We start from the raw sequence: 20,438 nt of genomic DNA, 5'->3' as shown, positions 1-20,438 counted from the left end.
TCAATGAACTATAATTCCATAATCTATGAACTAAAATTTCAGAATGAATGAACAATATAATGTTGTTGCTGGGAATCGAACCTGATTTTTTTTAAAGGGAAGACGCGCGTTTTTTAATAAAACGACATCGTTTTGGCATCCGTGGTGCATACGGATGCACAGCATAACTATCCGGTATGGAGGTATTACTAACAAGTTTGAACCCACTACCTCTCATTTGACGTTTTGAAGAATAAAAATTGGGTGTGGTTTTTTGGACTAGAGTTTTTTGATAATATTTTTTCATGCGAATAACAATTTTTTTGTGAAATACTGATCCACTGATTAGGAAAATTGGAAACAACTACCGCACGGATCGTTATGCGTTGGACCCGTGTCCAGCATGCTTGCTGGACACGGGTAACAGTGCCGTTAGACACTGTTATCTCCTTTTTTTTTTTTTTTTTTTTTTTTTTTTTTTTTAATTTCAGACCGCTTCATTGTAAGAGTATATGTTCATAATTTTATTACTATATGTTAATAACTATACATTCATAACTCCATAACTGTACGTTCATAACTCTATAACTGTACATTCATAACTCCATAACTGTACATTCATAACTCCATAACTGTACATTCATAACTCCATAATTGTACATTCATAATTTTCGAAGCTCTATGTTCACAATTTTAGAGCTCTATGTTCATAATTTTATCACTATATGTTCATAATTGTAAGTTCATAATGTTAGAGCTCTTTGTTCATAATTCGATCAATAACTGTACATTCATAATTCCATACTGTAGATTCATAATCTCATAACTGTAGATTCATAACTCCATAACTGTAGATTCATAACTCTATAACTGTACATTCATAACTCCATAACTGTACATTCATAATCTTCGAAGCTCTATATTCACAATTTTAAAGCTCCATGGTCATAATTTTATCACTATATATGTTCATAATTGTAAGTTCATAATGTTAGAGCTCTGTGTTCATAATTTCATAATTGCATAACTGTATATTCATAACGGCATAACTGTACATTCATAACGGCATAACTGTACATTCATAATCCAAAAAAAAAATAAAATAAAATAACGCCGTTAACTGTAAAACGCGCGCGAATTTTTTCTTTTTTAACTAAATGACACTTTTTTTTTTTTTAAAAACGACGTCGTTTTGGGCCCGTGTCCACAATTCAATGTGGACACGGGTCCAGGGCATAATTTGCCTCCATCAGCTTGTGCGCATGGCGCACTGCTGGGCCCAATTGGCGCGTAAATCTTTTTTTTTTTTTCTTTTACTTTTGTTGCCAAATTTTATTTCCCTTTATTCTCCCTCTTTTTTCTTTTTCTTTCCCTCCTCTCTTTCCTACATGTTACTACAAAAACCACACACACACAAAAAAAACTTATATTGTTGAAGTTGCTCTAAGTCTTTAAGTAATATATCATACTAGTATTTATCCCGTGCGTTGTACGGAAAATATGTTATAAAAATATACCCTATATGAGGTTTATTCATATATAAAATTTTTGTTATTTAATAATTATTATGTGTGAATTTCTATGATAAAATTATGAACATAAATATATTTACAATTAAAATAATATTTAAGGTGGGTGATTACTACAAATTTTAAACTATATTAAAAATTTAGTACATAGTATTTAATATTACAAATTTTTAAGAACTTATTAAACTACAATAGTAATTGAATTACAATTTAGAGTCACAACGGATCAAAATTTTTAGACCTTTGAGATTTCAAACTCTAGATGTAGCAACATACAATTGACCTTTAAAGACCAAAATCACAATCGAACATTGATTTTTTCTTCCAAATACTATCGAATTAAGTGTGTAATCAATAAAAGATGAGAACTAATAATTTGAGAATATAATCTTAATGTTACTAAGCCACTTCACGTCAATTAAGTTGGAGAGTGTTGTTGGATAGTATCCGATGAATCCACGAATAACGCATCTTTGTCTCCGTAGTCCTCAATATGCACATCAACAATCTTAAATATTAGGCCGCCTAGCTATGCCATATATTAATTTCAAACTTATGAACTTTGGGGTTGCATGCAAAAAAAAGTATATTTTAAATATACTAAGGGTACATTATATATGTATGTAGGGTACTTTCAATATAAAAATAATGTATTTTTAATACATTAAAAATGTATTTGATATACATGATTCATACAATTATGTGGACCATCGTTCACACAATAATTTATGCTAGTAGAAATTGAAATATATATATATATATATATATATATATATATATATATATATATATATATATATATATATTAGAAACTGTTAGTGGAAATTATTATTATCATTATTATTATTGCAATTATTATTATTATTGTTATTGTTTTTATAATTAACAATATTATTATGGTCTTGTGAAAATTAAATGTTGATTGTCACTGGTATGGAATATCCCGACCGACATAAGCTTCACCACGACCGACTTGCCTTTGTCTCTGTCTTTTTGTCTTTGCAGGTAGCAGGTCGGGCTTTTTATGAAGAACCCGGTCGGGTAGCGACTGGGAATTGCCCGAGCGTTGGTGTCGACCACCGAGCGGTAGCCCTTTGGCGAGAGAGCTGACAAAGGACACGTGGCGGCTCTTTACGACGACAGACAGGGTACCCGGGAGGATGACACGTGGTGGCTACGTGGAGAGCATGCCGAGCGGCCGGATCCTTGTCCCCGGCACGGCGGCTATAAATACCCACAGTAGCTACAGTGTAGGGGACTTTTGGACGATCGATAGGTTGTTACTAGAGAATCCCGACCGCAGTCAGTCGGCACTCAGAGCAACCAAGTAGATTGTACTTAGGGCCTTTACTGTGATCAATAAAGTCTTTTACTTGCTTTAATTGGTCTCGGGTTTATTTTATATTGCTTACGTAGAATTAGCAGTATCATTTTGGCGCCGTCTGTGGGGACCCGTGCGAGAAAGCAACGTCTTGACGAGCACCCGCTCCCTCTCCAACCATGTATCCGTGGGCTCAAAACAACTTCGCTGACGACCAGGCGGACGCAGCCAGCTCATCTGCGCACCACGCCACCCAACAGCAAGGTCAAACGGTAGAGCTGAATCTCAATCTCTCACCACCGCATCCGTCTAACACATACCCGGTTGCCCAACAACCGGTGAACTACATACAACCGGGATACCCAACACCCGGTCATCCATATCAGCAGCAACCGGTCATGTATCCCGGCCAATATCCATACCCGGTCCCACCTCCACCGTACGGGTATTGGCCAGGCCAACCGATGTATTACACTCCCCCGGTTGGTTATCCACCATATACGCCTGCTTACACAGCTCCAGCCGCCGCCCCTCCAGTACAACCGACCGCACAGATAGAGCCGCAGCGTCGATCCGCCTCTCGGGCTCGACGCTCGGCTCATTCGCGGTTGGGGTCGGGGGGTGCTGATGCGATGGAGGCACCAGGGCAGGCCCAGCAAGCGGTCGAGGCTCCCGTCCAAGCGGAGGACCCCGAAGAAACTGCCCGAGCGGCAGCTTTTGATCGTCTTCGACTGGAGATGCGCCAGCGTTTGGGACCCCAAGACCCGAACCGCGGGCAAGAAGACGTACAGATGCAGGAGGCTAGCCAGGAGGCCTCATCTGGGTATAGCGGGTCGAGATCTCACCGGCGACAACGCACCCGGGATACAGCCCAAGCCGTTCAAGCCGCCGAGCTCAACGAGACCCGAGGATTACTCTATAACCTCCAGGCAGAATTTGCGCAATTCAGAAACGCGCACCCTGCAGCAACCCCGGTTGGACAACCGACCCTACACCAGACGCCTTTCACAGCGGCGGTAATGGCTCAGCCTTACCCGCTCGATTTAAAGGTCTCTGGAGAGAAGAGTTATGATGGCCGGTCAGACCCTGAGGCTCACGTCAACGATTTCTACAGCAATATGACGCTGAAGGGTGTGTCGGACGCCGTGATGTGCAGGGCTTTCTATTCCACGCTTACCGATCGAGCGGCGGAGTGGTTCCGAACCTTGCAGCCGGGTTCGATCGACAGGTTTGACACCCTGGCGGTCAAGTTCGTGAGGAAGTTTATTACTTCCAAAGTGGTGAGGAAACCTTATATGTATCTGGAGAAGGCCAAGCAACTTGAAGGCGAGAGCTTGACCGACTTCCTCACCAAATGGAAGGCGGCGGTCGGGGAGGTCGAGCCCATGGATGATGCCACCGCCATCCACATGTTGCACATCTCTCTCCGGGCGGGGTATTTATATCAGGACTTCATTTTACACCCCCCCGGCCACGTATGAGGAGGCCCTTCGAAGGTCACAGATTATGCCAATGCTGGCGAGGCGAACGCTATAAAGCGCTCGCAGGAGGTCGGGTCTTCATCTCGTAAACCGACCGGCCGGGCGGAACACCGATCGGGTGACGATCATCCCCGATCCCGCACCAGGACTGGTGAGTTTACGGCCTTGAACCGATCCGCAGCGGAGGTCATGCAGTATGCTCAGTCATGCAACCTCATCAAGCTTCCCCATCCCGATCGAGATGGCCCTGACAAGAGTAAGCATTGCGCTTACCATCGATGTGCTGGGCATGACACTGAAGAGTGTACCCACTTGCTCCAACTGTTGGAAGATTTGCTCAATCTAGGGAAGTTGGACAAGTGTGTGGGGAGGAGAGAGGACCCCAAGAGGAATACCGATCGGAGAGAACAGCGGCGCTCTCATCACCGCTCCGATCGGTCAGGTCAGGACCGAAGAGACGATCGTAGAGATGATCGTCGCGATGACCGACGGGACCCTGACCCTCCGTCTAGCAGCCGACCAGCAGGAAAGCCGACCATCCACGTTATTTTCAGTGGACTGGAAGACGCTTCCCGACCGAGAAGTAATTGCCCGGTCGCTATAGTGGATTCCCGGGAGACCGGGAAGAGGCAAAAGATGGAGCCCATAACCTTCACCTTGGAAGATCAACCCAGCAGCGGTGACCACGGCATGGAGGCGCTCGTGGTCACAATTGATGTGAAAGGGACGGACGTCCAGAGGGTTATGGTCGACACTGGCAGCAGTGTGAACGTCCTTTATTTGGACGTGTTTGAGAAGCTTGGACTAGACAGGAAGGAGCTGACTCCAGTCGGTGTACCACTGTCTGGATTTACCGGGGCCCTTATTTACCCCGAGGGAAAGATAACGCTCCCGGTCGAGATCGGCACGGCCCCGAAGTCGATCAAGACGGAGTTAGAATTCGTTGTGGTCAACCTCCATTGCGTCCACAACATCATCTTGGGCCGACCTGCCATTATGAAGATCGGTGGGATAATTTCAATGCCTCATTTATGCATGAAATTCCCCACCCCCAATGGGGTTGGTGTGGTCCGTGGCGATGTCCAATCCGCCAGGAAGTGTTACACCCGAGCGGTTAACAGACGCGATCCGGTTCGTCTTCCCGGGTGAACACCATAGCCAAAGAAGAGGCTAAAGATCGGAAGGAACAACCGGAGCCTTCCGAGGAGATAGAAGAAGTTCCCCTATCCGAGGACCGACCGGATAGGAAGATCAAGATTGGTCGGGCCCTCACCCCCGATCTCCGAGCAGAAATTTTGGCCATACTTCGGGAGTATGCCGATATCTTCGTTTGGGGGCCCGAGGATATGCCCGGGATCGACCGGTCCGTTATTTGTCACAAGCTGGCCGTCGATCCCGCAGCAAAGCCGGTGGTGCAAAAGACCCGGCACCTTTCTTCTGATCGCCGCGAGTTTGTTAGAGAGGAAGTCAAGAAGATGGCGGCGATCGAGCACATCCGACCCGTGATCTATCCCGACTGGGTGGCCAATATTGTTCTCGTTCCTAAACCCCCAGCTTGGAGGATGTGCATCGATTTTACCGACCTCAACAAGGCCTGTCCGCTCGACCCGTATCCATTACCGAGTATACACCAGATGGTCGATGAGACGGCCGGGGCCGAGTTAATGAGCTTCATGGATGCATTCAAGGGTTATCACCAGATTATGATGCACCATGAAGATGAAAGCAAGACAGCCTTCGTGACCCCGGACGGGCTGTATTGCTATCGAGTGATGCCGTTCGGCCTCCGGAACGCAGGAGCGACCTATCAGAGGATGGTCAATATGCTCTTTGCCGATCTGCTGGGCCGAACGATGGAAGCTTACATTGATGATATGCTGGTCAAGAGTCGGAACCGATCCGACCACACTCGGGACCTCCGGGAGTGCTTCCAGATCATGAGGAAGTATCAGTTGCGGCTGAACCCGACGAAGTGCACATTTGCGGTTCAGACCGGCAAATTCCTCGGCTATATGATGACCAAGAGAGGAATTGAGCCCAACCCGGCCAAAGTGAAAGCGATTCTGGACATGCAACCACCCTCTACCGTTCGGGAAGTCCAGCAATTGACCGGTCCGTTGGCAGCTCTCAGCCGGTTCCTCTCCAAGTTAGCCGAGCGCGCTTTACCTTTCTTCAAGGTATTGCGAAAGGTTAATGGATTCGTCTGGGACGAAGAATGTCGAGCGGCTTTTAATGAGCTGAAGGAGTATCTCATGTCACCAATCGTGCTCTCAAAGTCCGAGCTCGGAGAGGGGCTAGACGTGTACCTCGCCGTCTCCGATCGTGCAGTAAGCGCAGTATTGTGCCGAACCGATCCGGAAGGGGTCCAGCGACCGGTGTACTATGTAAGCCATGCGCTACATGGTCCCGAGCTCCGGTACTCCCGGTTAGAGAAGGTCGTCTACGCCTTGTACATTGCCGCGAAGCAGTTGGCTCCCTACTTCCAGGGTCGAGCAATTCGCGTATTGACCGATCAGCCGATCGGGTCAGTCCTCCGAACTGCTTCGTCTTCCGGTCGCCTAGTCAAGTGGGCGTTGATGTTGACCCAGTACGCCATCGAATACCGACCAAGATCAGCCATTAAGGGTCAAGCTTTAGCTGATTTCTTGGTCGAGTGCACCGCCCGGGATACCCGACCCCCTGAAGTTGCGGATCCCGAGGCTGAGTGGTGGTCGTTGGCTACTGACGGGTCGAGTAGCAAGAAAGGCGCAGGAGGAGGAGTGGTGGTTACGAGCCCGGAGGGATTCAAAGTGTACTTTGCTCTCATGTATCAGTTCCACCCGACCAATAATGAAGCCGAGTACGAAGCATTTGTTAACGGCTTATAGTGCGCTTGGGACTTGGGGGCTGAATACGTCCGAGCTCAAACAGATTCTGCGCTCGTGGTCGGGCAGGTTCTCGGAGACTATGAAGTCAATGGAGAGCGTCTGCAATTATACCGAGACCTAGCTATGGAGAAGCTTGCTCAGTTCCGGGGGTATACCGTCCAGCACATCCCCCGATTGGATAATGCCGACGCGGACATCTTGTCAAAATTGGCTCAAGACGCCCCGGAACACATGTCGAAGATAGCACGAATTCTGGTGATCCCAAGACATAGCATCCATCGTTTACCGGTCAATCCGATCCAACCGGTGGAAGACAATTGGATCACCGATCTAAAAGAGTACCTCGAGCACGATCGACTACCAGACGACCCACAGCATGCTCGAAAGGCCAAGCTTAGGGCCCCAAGGTTCCAAGTCTTGGACGGTCGTCTCTACAGGCGATCGTACGGAGGACCTCTTATGCGTTGCTTGACCGCATTTGAGGCTGATCTGGTCATGAAGGAATTGCACTCGGGAATTTGTTCTTCACATCAAGGAGGCCGATCGTTAGCCCGTCGTATCATGCTGATCGGGTACTATTGGCCGTCCCTCCAGCTAGACTGTGAAAAGTTAGCTCGGGAATGTGAGACGTGCCAACTGTTTGCCCGGATGCCTGGACGACCGGCAACTTTCTATCAGCCGGTTACGACTGCAATTCCCTTCGCTAGGTGGGGGGTAGACATCTTGGGCCCCTTCCCTCAGCTCTCCGGCCGGAGAAAGTTTGTGATTGTCGCCATTGATTACTTCTCTAAGTGGATCGAAGCTGAGCCCTTAGCCACGATCACTTCTCAGCAGTGCGCTCGGTTCCTTTGGCGAAATGTGATTTCCCGCTTTGGCGTGCCCGTGCATCTCATAAGCGACAACGGCCGTCAATTTGTGAGCCAATATTTCCAAAATTTCTTGGCCACGATCGGGACGACCCACGTCCGGTCGTCGGTGGCTTACCCGCAGGGAAATAGGCAAGTGGAAAATGTTAACCGGACGATTTTGGAAGGTCTAAAAAAGAAGTTGCACTCGGCTGGTCGTAGTTGGGCCGATGAGTTGCCATATGTGTTGTGGACTTATCGGACGACCCCGAGGGAAGCTACTTTAGAGACCCCTTTCGCCCTGGTTTATGGAGCAGAGGCCCGGCTCCCGATCGAGGCTTGGATTCCGACCGATCGAGAAAGAACCTACAATGCGGAGGAGAACGAACATGCGATGGTCGTGGATCTCGACGGGGTCGAGGAAAAAAGAGAGCTAGCCGCTCGGCGTATGGCCGAGTATCAGAAACGAGTCAAGAGTTCAAAGGACGTTCGGGTCAACCCTCGTTATTTCCAGGTGGGAGATTATGTTCTACGACGAAGGGAGGCCAGTCAACCTTTGGAAGGCGGAAAGCTAGCTCAAAATTGGGAAGGGCCGTACATTATCAGCGCTATCATACGGCCGGGTACATACCGACTGGAGACGACAACCGGTCGGATAATCGAGGGGACTTGGAATTCCGAGCACCTCGTTATGTTTAGGCATTAGCTTATTTCTTGTAATCTTTGGACGAAGTGGGGGCTCGACCTGCGAGTTGGTCCCGGTCGTCATATGTAATCAGATTTATGATTGTAAATATTTATTTAACCGCCTGCGAGCGGGAAGTTTTAATGTATATACGATCGGTGATTGCTTGACCGTTTGTATACGGCGGCCCGGTCGGGTTTTTTCCTATACCTTTTGGGTGCATGCAGATCAAGTTACATCGACCGGTCAAATACGCTCCACTTCGGCGGACAATCGGGTCACGCCATTTGATTGGGGAAGCCAGGAGCATACAGCATAATTCCCCGATCTAATTCACTTCTCTTCACTATCACACTCACTCGTGCCTCGAGAGCACAATAGTGTGGGGGCTGGGACAAGGAAGTGTCTGTAGGCCCATCGCTCGGGAAAACTCGACCGTGGGGGTCCTTGTCTGTAGGCCCATCGCTCGGGAAAACTCGACCATGGGGCTTACCTATTTTCAAAATTTCGTCAAGGCCTGGAGATCGGGATAAACCTGATCGGGTTGGCCAATAGGACGTTGACATAAGTCCGTTGTTCGTAGATATCCCGAACATGGAGGTTTGGCTAATCTCGAAATTTCGACAAGGCCGTAGGATCGGATACATTCGGTTAGGTAGGCCAATGAGACGTCGAAATATCGGATGTGCGACCGGGCCATAAGGCCACAAGGTCGGATATCGAGGAAGTGGTCCACGACCGGGCTAAATGGCTGTAGGGTCGAGCACTTACGATCGGTATATGCGCGTTGAAAGATAAAAACGTAAAACAAAAAACGAAAGGCACAACTTAGACACAAAAAGGGTTATTTATTAAATCCGAACGTGCCCGGTACAAAATCGGGACCGGGCTCCCGACCAGCGTCATTTACAGAAAGAAGTAAAGCTCAAATCTACTCTATTTCTTCGCCTCGGCATCACCCTTCTTCGGCGCTCCCTCTCCGCTCGGGGCGGCCTCAGCTCCGCTCGCCGTGGCCCGATCCTTCGGATCAAAAGGCGCTGGCCCCGGGTCGGCTACGTCGTCGGGGAGTGTGGTCAAGACCAACTGGAGATCATCCCCTTCAAGGGCTTGCTCCATGATCTTCTTGGTCTGGTCGCGCATTTTTCGCTGACCGGCTTTGTACGCCCACCGGCCAAACGTCCATACCAGCTTCTCCCCGACCTCTGTGCCCCGAACGGACTGGAGAAAGCGAGTGCCCGATTTGGTGTCTTGGAAGAGATGTTGGGCGAGCTTATCCGGGTCATTCTGGCGAGCCCTTAACTCGGCCGCTTCCCCGATCGCCTGCTGGGCGACCTGCTCCGAGAGGTCCCGCTCGGCTTTCACCTTCTTGAGCTCGGCCTCGAGGTCCTGGATCTCTTGTAATCGCCGGTTGGCGACCTTCTTCAGGGCCTCGGCTTCATTGGCCTGTAAGGCCCGCTGTTGAAGAAACTGGGCCGCTCGGGAGATCTGCAGTACACAGCACGATCGAATGTTAGCCGGGTGGAGTTACTTAAAAGAAAATCTAAAAGATGAAAACGTGCTTACCTCAGCTAGGTCGTGGCCGATCTTCTCGGCTACCTGGCTCGGGGTCAGCTTAGAGATATCCTCTTTAGCCGACCCAGCATTCCCGATCCGGGTGAGGATCGAGGAACCACCTCTGCTGCCGTCGCCTGAGGGCGTCGGGCTATGCTGCTCGCGCCGCCGCTTTAGGGCCCCGGTCTCCGAGGCGGTCTTCTCCTTCACTTTCTCTTTTCCCTTCCCGACCGCCACTCGGGCGACCAGGACCTCCGACGCGTCTACCACGTAGCCTTCAGCTGTGGTGACGGTCGACGCCCCTATGGGTCGGGCTACCGGGATCTCCTTTTCCCCGACCGGTTTGGCTTGGGCCTTCTTCTTGCCAAGGGAAATCTTGGCTACCGGGCGTAGCGGGGCGTCCTCATCTCCGAAGCCGGCCATCTCTGCAAACAAAACAGTGGGTTAGATCGAGCTAAAGGCCCAGTCGGGCTATTAAGGTCGGAGAAAAGGGCTAATGTTGCACCTTTGCCCTTTCGTTTACCCCGGGCGGGCATCCTTGCGATCGTAACGCCCCGGGGCTCGGGCTTGTACTTATCGGGTATATTATATACGGGCTCGGGCAAGTTAGCCGCTTCGAAGGACTCGGGCGTCTTGAAGATTTGGTACTCGTAGATCTCGCCCGAGATTTTGGTGACGGCGTCTATAAGGGCCTGAGTCTCGGTTGGGATGACTTGTCTTCTGAAACGCTGACTCCAGACCCTCTCGACCGGGAGGATCCACGGATCGTACTTCACTGAGAAGATCCGGTTCTTCCACCCCGGTTGTTCCCGGGCAGCCCTTCGATCGAGCATTTGTCCGCTCGGGATTGTGTCATTAGAAATCCACCCCCATACGCAGCCGCCAGCACCTTCACTTGGTAGACGAAGTTGAAGAGCTCCATTGTGCAGGCTACGTTGTGCCGACTGCAGATCTGGGGGAAGCACGCGATTATCCGATGCGCGTTCGGGCAAATCTGCCCGGGCATAACCTGGTAATAGCCCAGGAATGCGGTGAGGAGGCTGGAAAAGGGAAACGTGATCGGGGCCATTAGCGAATCGTAATGCATCCCGATCCATTTCCCTTGATGACGCTCGATAATATTTCCGAGCTGCCTGCTGGTGTCGAACTCGACCCGACCAGCGAGAGTTGCCGCAATTCTGCTTGCTTCTCCTTTTGTCAGCAAGTTCCTCTGGCCTTCGACACTCTCGCTGTTGAGGAATTCAAACCCGTTCCCGTTCGGCGGCGCTGGCCCGGCCGGGTCTTCCTCATCCGTTTCGGCTCCGTTGGCCCGGTCTCCTTCCTCGGGCTCGGCTTGAGGGTAATCCCCTATTACCCTCGTAGGCGTTTCCCTAACGCCTTCGTCCGGGAAGTTTCGTCCGCTCGTGGACGTTGCCTCGCTCCCCGACCAGCTGGAGCTCGACCCCGAGGTCCCTGAAGAGCTTGATGACCCTGTTGGCTCGGGGGCTCGGTCGGGAGTGGGCTGTGGTCGTTGCTCGACCTCTGGGGAATAGGACATGATGTCCACCTCCTCGCTGCTGTGCTCGATCGTGTTGTCGTAGTCTGCGATCGAGGCGTTCTGGCTATCTGAATCCGACATGTTTTCTACCTAAAGGTCGGTCGGGGTTAGTACAGGGTCGGGAGGTTAGTTCAAAGTTAGTCCTATCCTACTCCTACGCAAGGCTAAAAGCAAAGTAAAAGCTAAGGGACCAAGAGCTTACCGATTGATGACACTTTGAAGAAAACTTGAAGATTGGCTTTGCTCGACTGGTTCGCTGAACTGCTGCTCGGGACTCTCTGAGGGTACCGATTGCTTCAGTGGATTGAGGAAAGTTCAAATGAAGGCCTCAAGGGCCTATTTATAGGAGAGCATTTAGGTGGGAAAGCAATCCACTTGCGTGACACGACCCGCACTGATTCCGAGGCCGGCAGTGGCCGACACGTGGCGAGGGAAGGAATGACAGCTGGTCGGTCGGATTGTTGGCCGACCTTTGGGCTTCTTCATCCCGTCCCGTTTTTCCCGGATGGTCAAAAAGGCCCGGGCTGGGGGGCTTTTGGTAGGGAATATCCCGACCGACATAAGCTTCACCACGACCGACTTGCCTTTGTCTCTGTCTTTTTGTCTTTGCAGGTAGCAGGTCGGGCTTTTTATGAAGAACCCGGTCGGGTAGCGACCGGGAATTGCCCGAGCGTTGGTGTCGACCACCGAGCGGTAGCCCTTTGGCGAGAGAGCTGACAAAGGACACGTGGTGGCTCTTTACGACGACAGACAGGGTACCCGGGAGGATGACACGTGGTGGCTACGTGGAGAGCATGCCGAGCGGCCGGATCCTTGTCCCCGGCACGGCGGCTATAAATACCCACAGTAGCTACAGTGTAGGGGACTTTTGGACGATCGATAGGTTGTTACTAGAGAATCCCGACCGCAGTCAGTCGGCACTCAGAGCAACCAAGTAGATTGTACTTAGGGCCTTTACTGTGATCAATAAAGTCTTTTACTTGCTTTAATTGGTCTCGGGTTTATTTTATATTGCTTACGTAGAATTAGCAGTATCAGTCACCATTTAATTTTCACAAGACCATATGGCTTTATTATATATAGGATTTCCATTTTTGCCTCCATTACTAATGTATAATCTTAAAATAATATAAAAGACAGTATAGTTATAGTTCACAATTTCTTGTAAAACCTTTGAGAGACTGACAGTCAAGCATATAAATGCATTTATGCTGGACTTGGCGACCTCCGCCCAACAATCCTCCAACCACCGGGTGCTAGACTTGATGTTTATCGGCCTCCACCCAACACCACTTATGTTACGTTGTTGCTCTTATAAAAAAAAAACTAGGGGACGTTCAATTGGTTAATGTTCCGTTAGCCGAAATTTTTAAAAGTTTAACCGTTAACCGAACCGAACTTTATATTATCGAATTAACCGAATCGAAATATTTTTTGATCGGTTTACCGATTAACCGAAATTTTTTAAGTTTAAGTTTTAAATCTTTAAAATAATACCTATAATATAAATTCAATTAAAATAATACCTATAATAATTAATCCATGAGAAAATAAACAAACACAATACAATAACAACATTACAAACATAAAAGCACAAATTATAAGGTTCAAACATATATATATATATATATATATATATATATATATATATATATATATATAATCGCACTCAGGTGCGAATGCTTCGCCTAGGTGCGAAATAGGAATGGATTCTGTCCGTCCACGTGTCCAGATCTAATGGATGAGAAACACTGATTTTTTAAAAAAATGCGGTGGCATTTTCATAAATAATTGAACATCGAAGTGCAAGTAAAATGTATTACAAGAGCATGTAAAATGTATTATCGGTGCAAGTAAAAATTTACGCTGAGCATCAATACTTAGTTGCACCTATAATTATAAGTAGTTGCACCTATAGTTCTAAGTAGTTGCACACATAGTTATAAGTAGTTGCACCTAGGTGTATGAATGTTTGCGAGTGGTTTTCAGGGGTATTACTACCCGCTGAACTCAGATCAATGAATGTTAACAATGCAAAATTACATGCACTTATAGGTGAAAGTAGGTGCACCTATAGTTACAAGTAGTTGCACCTATAGTTATAAATAGTTGTGCATATAGTTATAAGTACACCCAGGTGCATGAATGTTTGCGGAAAGTGAATGCTAACAAGGCAAAATTACATGCACTTATAGATGAAAGTAGGTGCACCTATAGTTATAAGTAGTTGCACCTATAGTTATAAATAGTTGCACATATAGTTATAAGCACACCCATGTGCATGAATGTTTAGGGAAAGTGAATGCTAACAAGGCAAAATTACATGCACTTATAGGTGAAAGTAGGTGCACTTGTAAGTAATTTTACTTGCACTTCAATGTTAAATTATCGAAAATGTCACCGCGTTTTTTTTAAAGTTATTAGATCTGGACACGTGTCGCGCGCTGATTTGTTCGCATTTCCCTCCTGAGCACTTATTCGCACCTGAGTGCATCCATATATATATATATATATATATATATATATATATATATATATATATATATATATATATATATATATAACCAATAGTTTCGAACCGAATTAACCGTTAATCGAAATTTTGTAAATTCGTTAACCATTAATTGAACCAAAATTTTTCGGTTAAAGAACGATTAACCGAAATTCTTCGGTTCGATCAGTTAACTGAACTTTAACCGAAGTTTGCACATCCTTAAAAAAACAATGGTGTGTATTGACTAGATGTGCATTTTGCAATTCTTTTGAGGAATGATTACTTTTGAATCTGACTCAAGGGAGACAGCCAAGGCTAAGTGAGCATTTGAAGAGAAGAAACTTTTGAATCTTTCAGGAGACAACTTAATTGCTTCGAATTATATTTAACAGTGTTTGTCATACAATGTTGTCAGCCAATATGAAGTGCATATGAAATCCACAAAATTATATACTGCCTAAAACCTAGTATACTAGTGTTGTATTCATAAATACAATAAACCCACCTTTCTTAACAAACAACATTGCCCTTTCTGCTCAAAATTGGCAAACAGGTTAGTTAGTCGTGTTAGTAAACGAGCTGCCTGCGTAACATCAATCTTCCTTCGAGAAGTTCTGCGGCTTACTGCTCGCAAAAGCCAACCACACAACCGTACCAGTAAGGTAGAAGAAGATGGATGGTGCAAACAACGATATCTGCAAACGAGTTACAAACACAGTTGAAACTACTTGACAAGAGCACATTATAAGGAAGAGCGGTGAAAACTTACACTCCATGAGTGAGTTGAATCGAGAAGATAACCCGTAAGAGCAACGCCAACGATTCCAGGCACTGCCCCAACAGTGTTCGTTATACCCTGCATTGCAAGCAGTTTGTTTGTTACGTTTTAGAACAGAAACTCGGATTATTGTTGACGGGAATTGAGACGATTTTGTCTACTGAATTGTTTTATATACTACATACCAAAAGAATGCTTGCATATTCAGGTGAAATGTCTTGATGGGTGCAATATAGTCCTGCAACCGTAGAAGTAAAAACGATTAAACTTGGGGGCAACCCTAGTCAAGTTGGTCGGGTTGTTGACTTGGTAACCATAAAGTTACAAGTTAGACTCTCAGGCCCCGGGAGCAGCCTATTGGCCTTCTTGGTTTGAGCCAGTCAGCTATGGGCAACCTAGGCTGGTTTGCCTTCATTTTCCGGCTAGGGCCACAAGCCAGGATTTACCCAATTCTCGGGTAGTGGCTACGGTTTCCCTCATCACTCAAAGAGGATTAAACTTCCTAAATCCTAACCATACTTTTTCAGTAATTAGTTCAACAGTCTATATCCCCAGAAGCAAAATGGACTGAACCCGATACCTGATAACGCGAAACTTGAGAGGGCTAAACCGCCAGTTAGAATTGTTACAACTTCCCACGGAGGCAAACCCAAATCCAAAGATGAGAGAATCATGCAGGTTGCAGGAGACAAAAATGCAATTGTCTGGCAAATTTTCCGTACCACTGTAGTTTCAACTCCTTTGGAGATCAAGTTGTCAGCAAACTGTGATGCAATGGTGGTGACAAAGATTGAAGCTAACGGAGGAAAAACTGAGACCTGCAACGAAAAAGTATTCTTGTGGAGGAAATTAAGTGTGAAAGTGTCACTCAAACAATTAAACGAATACCCATAAAACATGTTATCTAGTACTGGAACAAAATGTACTAGTTAGCACCAAAAAATAAAAAACGAAAAAAGATAAGACAGAAAGTCGATGTTTTTTCTTTCACATTTACAATGGTACAAGCAAAAATATGGTAACTTACCCATGCTGCTTCTGTCAGATTAAGGCTCAGCTCCTCACTGCAGGAAATGGAGATCGAAGACTCAATCTTTAAAAGATAAATTAATAACATTTACAAAAGATATACTTGCAGAATATCCGTTGGTCGTGGTTAAGAAATACCTGAAATATGTTGGAAGCCAAGACAAACAGGTGTAATGACCCCAACTTCCACAAAAATGGGTATATATCATGGCCCATACAGCTTTAGTTTGGAAAAATGCCTTCCAAGGTACATCCTAGAATTAAGTATCGATCAGTGAAATAAATGACCAAAGCCAAAAGAATAGCACTAATATAAAAGCGGTTTAAAAAAATTTCTGACACAGCAGAATATTTGGGGAATTAGGACCATGCTCACATCAAAACTGCAAAAAGAAGTTTATAGTTTGATCCTTTCAAGTGTCACTTTTAGAACTGTTATATATGGGCCATAAGTACCATAACTTAATAGAATTAGAAGGCCTATGAGTTGGGGTCAATTTTATCCTCCTTAATCTATGTTGGGCGGAGGCCGGTGAAGGGTCAAGTCCAGCACCAGGTGGCTAGGGGATTGTTGGGCAGAGGCCTGAAGGGCCAAGTTCAGCACCTTGCCTCTTGAATTCACTAGGAGCTATAGCTTCTTTTTTTTTTTTTTTGTCAAACCACGAGGTGTCCTAAGCAGGCCCTAACTGTAGGATGCACCTTTAAGCCCGTACCATACTCAGACTAATCCCCGTTCGCACCGGGCCGGCCCAAGGGGCAAAGTGCTGTCCATATTGGTTTTTCCATATGAGCAGGGGTTCGAACTCCCAACCTCTCTTAAGGGACGAGAGTGCACAGCCACTCACACCAACCAAGCCCGTACCATATTTACTAATCCCCGTTCGCACCGGGCCGGCCCAATTAAGGGGTACAGTGCTGGCCATATTGGTTTTTCCATACGAGAGGGGGTTCGAACTCCCAACCTCTCTTAAATGATGAGAGTACAGCCACTCACGCCAACCAAGCTGGTTACGAGCTATAGCTTTTGGCAGAGTGGTAAGCGCTTGATCCTAACAATCTAAATCTCTAATAAATATAATGTAACTCGCATGCATCCTCTTAAAAAGACCACATAAATGAGAAAACTGCACCATACCTTGAGAGAAGCACCCAACTCTGACAACGAAGGACTCGGTGATTCCTTTATGGACAAGGACTGAGGCCCTGTAAAACATTAAGAGTTAGATTTTCTCCTACAATGCTCGATCCAAAACTGCAGGCACACAGTTAATCGACATTGATCACATCCAGGGTTATTGGAAATGTTATCTACTGTTCATGTTTGGGAAGGACTACCTTTTACAAAGATAAATGAAAAAGTAGCAATAAAGGCATTTTTCCATTGTGAATTATTAAATTCTTCACTGATAGACTAAACAGATTGTTCGTGAAGTGTTTATGCCAGGGCAAGGGGAACAAAACTTTCCGCATGCTAATAATTCTTAATTTCGTAGGAAACTAAATAAACACCGGTGCATGTGAAAGGAAAGAAAAAGGAAATTGTACTTACCAGACATAGTTGTTTGAAAGAAAGAGGACTCGTCTTCTTTCACTATCTGAAATCCCAAGAACCTGAAATATATAAAGACGGTATCATTAAGTAGAAAGCTTTTAACCTATGCAGCTTCTTCTGTCATTATAAAAGATTGGAATGAAATGAGATCTTTCTCTAGAGATATGAGAAAACTGAAGTTTAATGCCACGTGGCAACTTACCAAGCTATGCCAAGGAAGCCAAACAAGTAAAATACAGATTCCCAGCCAAAATTTTGGATTAGAGGAGGAGCCAAAAGAAGTCTGCAAGTTCATGACACCGCAAGTGACTAGGAAACCAATATGGAAATTTTGCAATATTACAAACATACATTGATAAATTTAAGTTTTTAATGACTTAACGGGATTATTGAAGTAATATACCCTGTAACGCTTCCAAAACTTAAACCACCAAAAACAAATGATACTGCCCGTGAACGCTCTTCCAATGGTATTGACCTACACAAGTTCAACACCACCGTAAGAAGAATAAACAAAAGCATAAATATATAATCTTCTTAGCAGAACTGAAGTAAGGAGTATTACCATTAAATGAACCATCACTACAAATGCTACATAAACAACAAAAGAAAATCGAAACATAAAAAAGTTAACTTGTTTGCATCTATGGGTATATATGTAAGCATGGTGAATCAGAAATCCTAGACATTTTTACCAAAAAACATCTTAACTGCACCGTACAAAGTATCTAGAGAACAGCCTTAATGAAACAATCCATAACTATTAACCATTTCTTCAACCATATTAAGGTGACTTATGTGCATCTATTCCAGAAATATAACTATGAACCTTCATTGTAGCTATGGCAAAAAAACTTCACTTTAAAAATCTTTCTAGTTGAAAAACTAAGAAGCAGTGCAAGGTATAAGGAGAAGTTTCAACTTTCATGAGCAGCAGGACAACCACAAAAGGGCATCCAGAATACCAAAAGATGTGTAGAGAACACAAATTTAGTAGACTAGAAACTATCCAAGATTCATGCCTCTAAATTCTTTTCAGTCACACATGCCTGGCTATCAGGTCAGTGGCAGCTGATGGTGAAACACCTTCTCCTATTCCAACCTGCATATGCGAAAACAATTATTATTATGTTGAACATACTGTGTAGAAGACTATAAAATCTTATGGGTATAGCATCAAGGACACATACTCTTAATTATGTGTTTTTATTGTGAATTACTCATCTCCTTGTTAAATCCCCAGAAAAATGAAAGAAAGTATCAAAATTACCAAAATCCTAGAAAAAATGAGAGCAGGCATAAACCCTGAAAGAATGGGAACTAGTGCCGTTGCGAGTGACCAGGCAAGAACTCCAACTTCAAGAACCTTTCTGCAAATGCAAAGAAAACCAAATGAGCAGGTTTCGATGTAAACTAGCATGTCTTCTTTCCTTTTATGGATTATCAAATTTACTATGCAAATACATAACAATTCAATAAACAAATTACCGGCCACCAAATATCTTTGCCAGCCAACCTCCTGGCAATTGACTTAATGCATAGCCCCAGAAGAAAGATGATTGTACCAATCCAGCTACAGAAGAATTCCATCCAAATTGATGCGACATTGGAATTATGGCAACACTCAAATTCACCTATTAAGTAAAGGAAGCATCTGTTTCATGCTGTTTATACAACCAAACTCCGACTTGGAAAGGCAATATTGTAAAAGCGAGGCCTATTTTACATCATTTCATCTCTTCCATTCTAATAAAAGGTTTAGTGAACTTTCTAAATGAAAAACCTTTCATCATCTCATGATGATTTCTAAATCAAACTGGCCTAAACATTACACTGTTTGGTGCAATTTCCCCCAACATGTAAGAGTTAAATAGATACAACAAGGAGAACATCATTCCACTATGATCAATGAGTATAAACATGACTATCATTAAATTCATCCAACTACCGACTATGCACAAAAATCTCAGCAAAAATTCAATTTTGACAAGTTTTGCATACTTCAAAAACACTTAGATTAAGTAATCAAAGAATGTTCAGAAAAGAAAACATTGATTACCTTATCCATGTTACAGATAACAAAGGCAAGAGCAGTAGTCCCAATAACCTTATATCTTTGAGGAAGATTCTTCCATGGTGGCCAATCCCCATAAAACCCAGCTTCATTTTCCCTACTTTCAGCTCCCAATTCATCCCCAGAAGTTTTAATCAGCCCACCCTTCTTGCCCAACTCTCCATTCAGTCCAATCCCATTAAGTGTTTTCTTGGTTTCCAGTAGGAATTCCTTCTCTTTCTCTTTGAGACAAGAAACTCTGAACCTAAACCCATGCTTATTGGGTGGTACACTTATGGGCTTAAAGACTTGAGCTTTATGGGTTGTATACTGTGAAAGACAGCAGAAATGGTTCTCTGCTCTTACCGTGAGCAGCTTAGCCATGGACTTCCCTTGGGAAAACGAACGACAATAAAATATTGCAACAATTAGCAGCAAAGTGGAGAGCTATTAAACCAAGAAACATCAAATTACAACAGGGAATGATATCTGAAGCTCAAAAGTGGCCAACTTTAGTTGTTTTTTTCCCTCTTTTCTTGATATTTTTTTGGAGCAGAATGAGGGGTTGAACTTGAGAGGATTGCCGGTTTGCCACGGAAGTAGTAATATTCGTCACAAAAGACTCTGTGGCGAGAATTAAGTGATTGTCGACGTAAGAGAATCTGGGACACAAACATACCTGAGCTTAAACACAAGGAAAATGGTATATGAGACTATGAGAGTATATACTCCCTTCT

The 20,438-nt window shown here is 45.2% G+C and overlaps 1 protein-coding gene across 1 annotated transcript; it reads right to left on the bottom strand.

Annotated features, from left to right (window-relative positions):
- Nucleotides 1-14,628: 14,628 nt before the first annotated feature.
- Nucleotides 14,629-20,385, bottom strand: LOC109178773 (probable anion transporter 6, chloroplastic). The gene is made up of 14 exons (XM_019328328.1): nt 19,708-20,385; nt 19,137-19,282; nt 18,919-19,018; nt 18,698-18,750; nt 18,052-18,126; nt 17,851-17,931; nt 17,646-17,707; nt 17,232-17,299; nt 16,235-16,350; nt 16,095-16,131; nt 15,648-15,885; nt 15,253-15,305; nt 15,059-15,145; nt 14,629-14,984 (listed from the first exon to the last, which is right to left on the bottom strand). The coding sequence occupies exons 1-14, from the start codon at nt 20,083-20,085 to the stop codon at nt 14,883-14,885; spliced, it is 1,596 nt and encodes a 531-aa protein (XP_019183873.1). The 5' UTR covers nt 20,086-20,385; the 3' UTR covers nt 14,629-14,882.
- Between the last annotated feature and the right edge of the window lie 53 nt (nt 20,386-20,438).

Source organism: Ipomoea nil, unplaced genomic scaffold (genome assembly GCF_001879475.1).
Source record: "Ipomoea nil cultivar Tokyo-kokei standard unplaced genomic scaffold, Asagao_1.1 scaffold0869, whole genome shotgun sequence".
Lineage (NCBI taxonomy): Eukaryota > Viridiplantae > Streptophyta > Magnoliopsida > Solanales > Convolvulaceae > Ipomoea > Ipomoea nil.
Note: the sequence above shows the minus strand (reverse complement) of the source record. Positions and strands in the feature narration are given on the sequence as shown.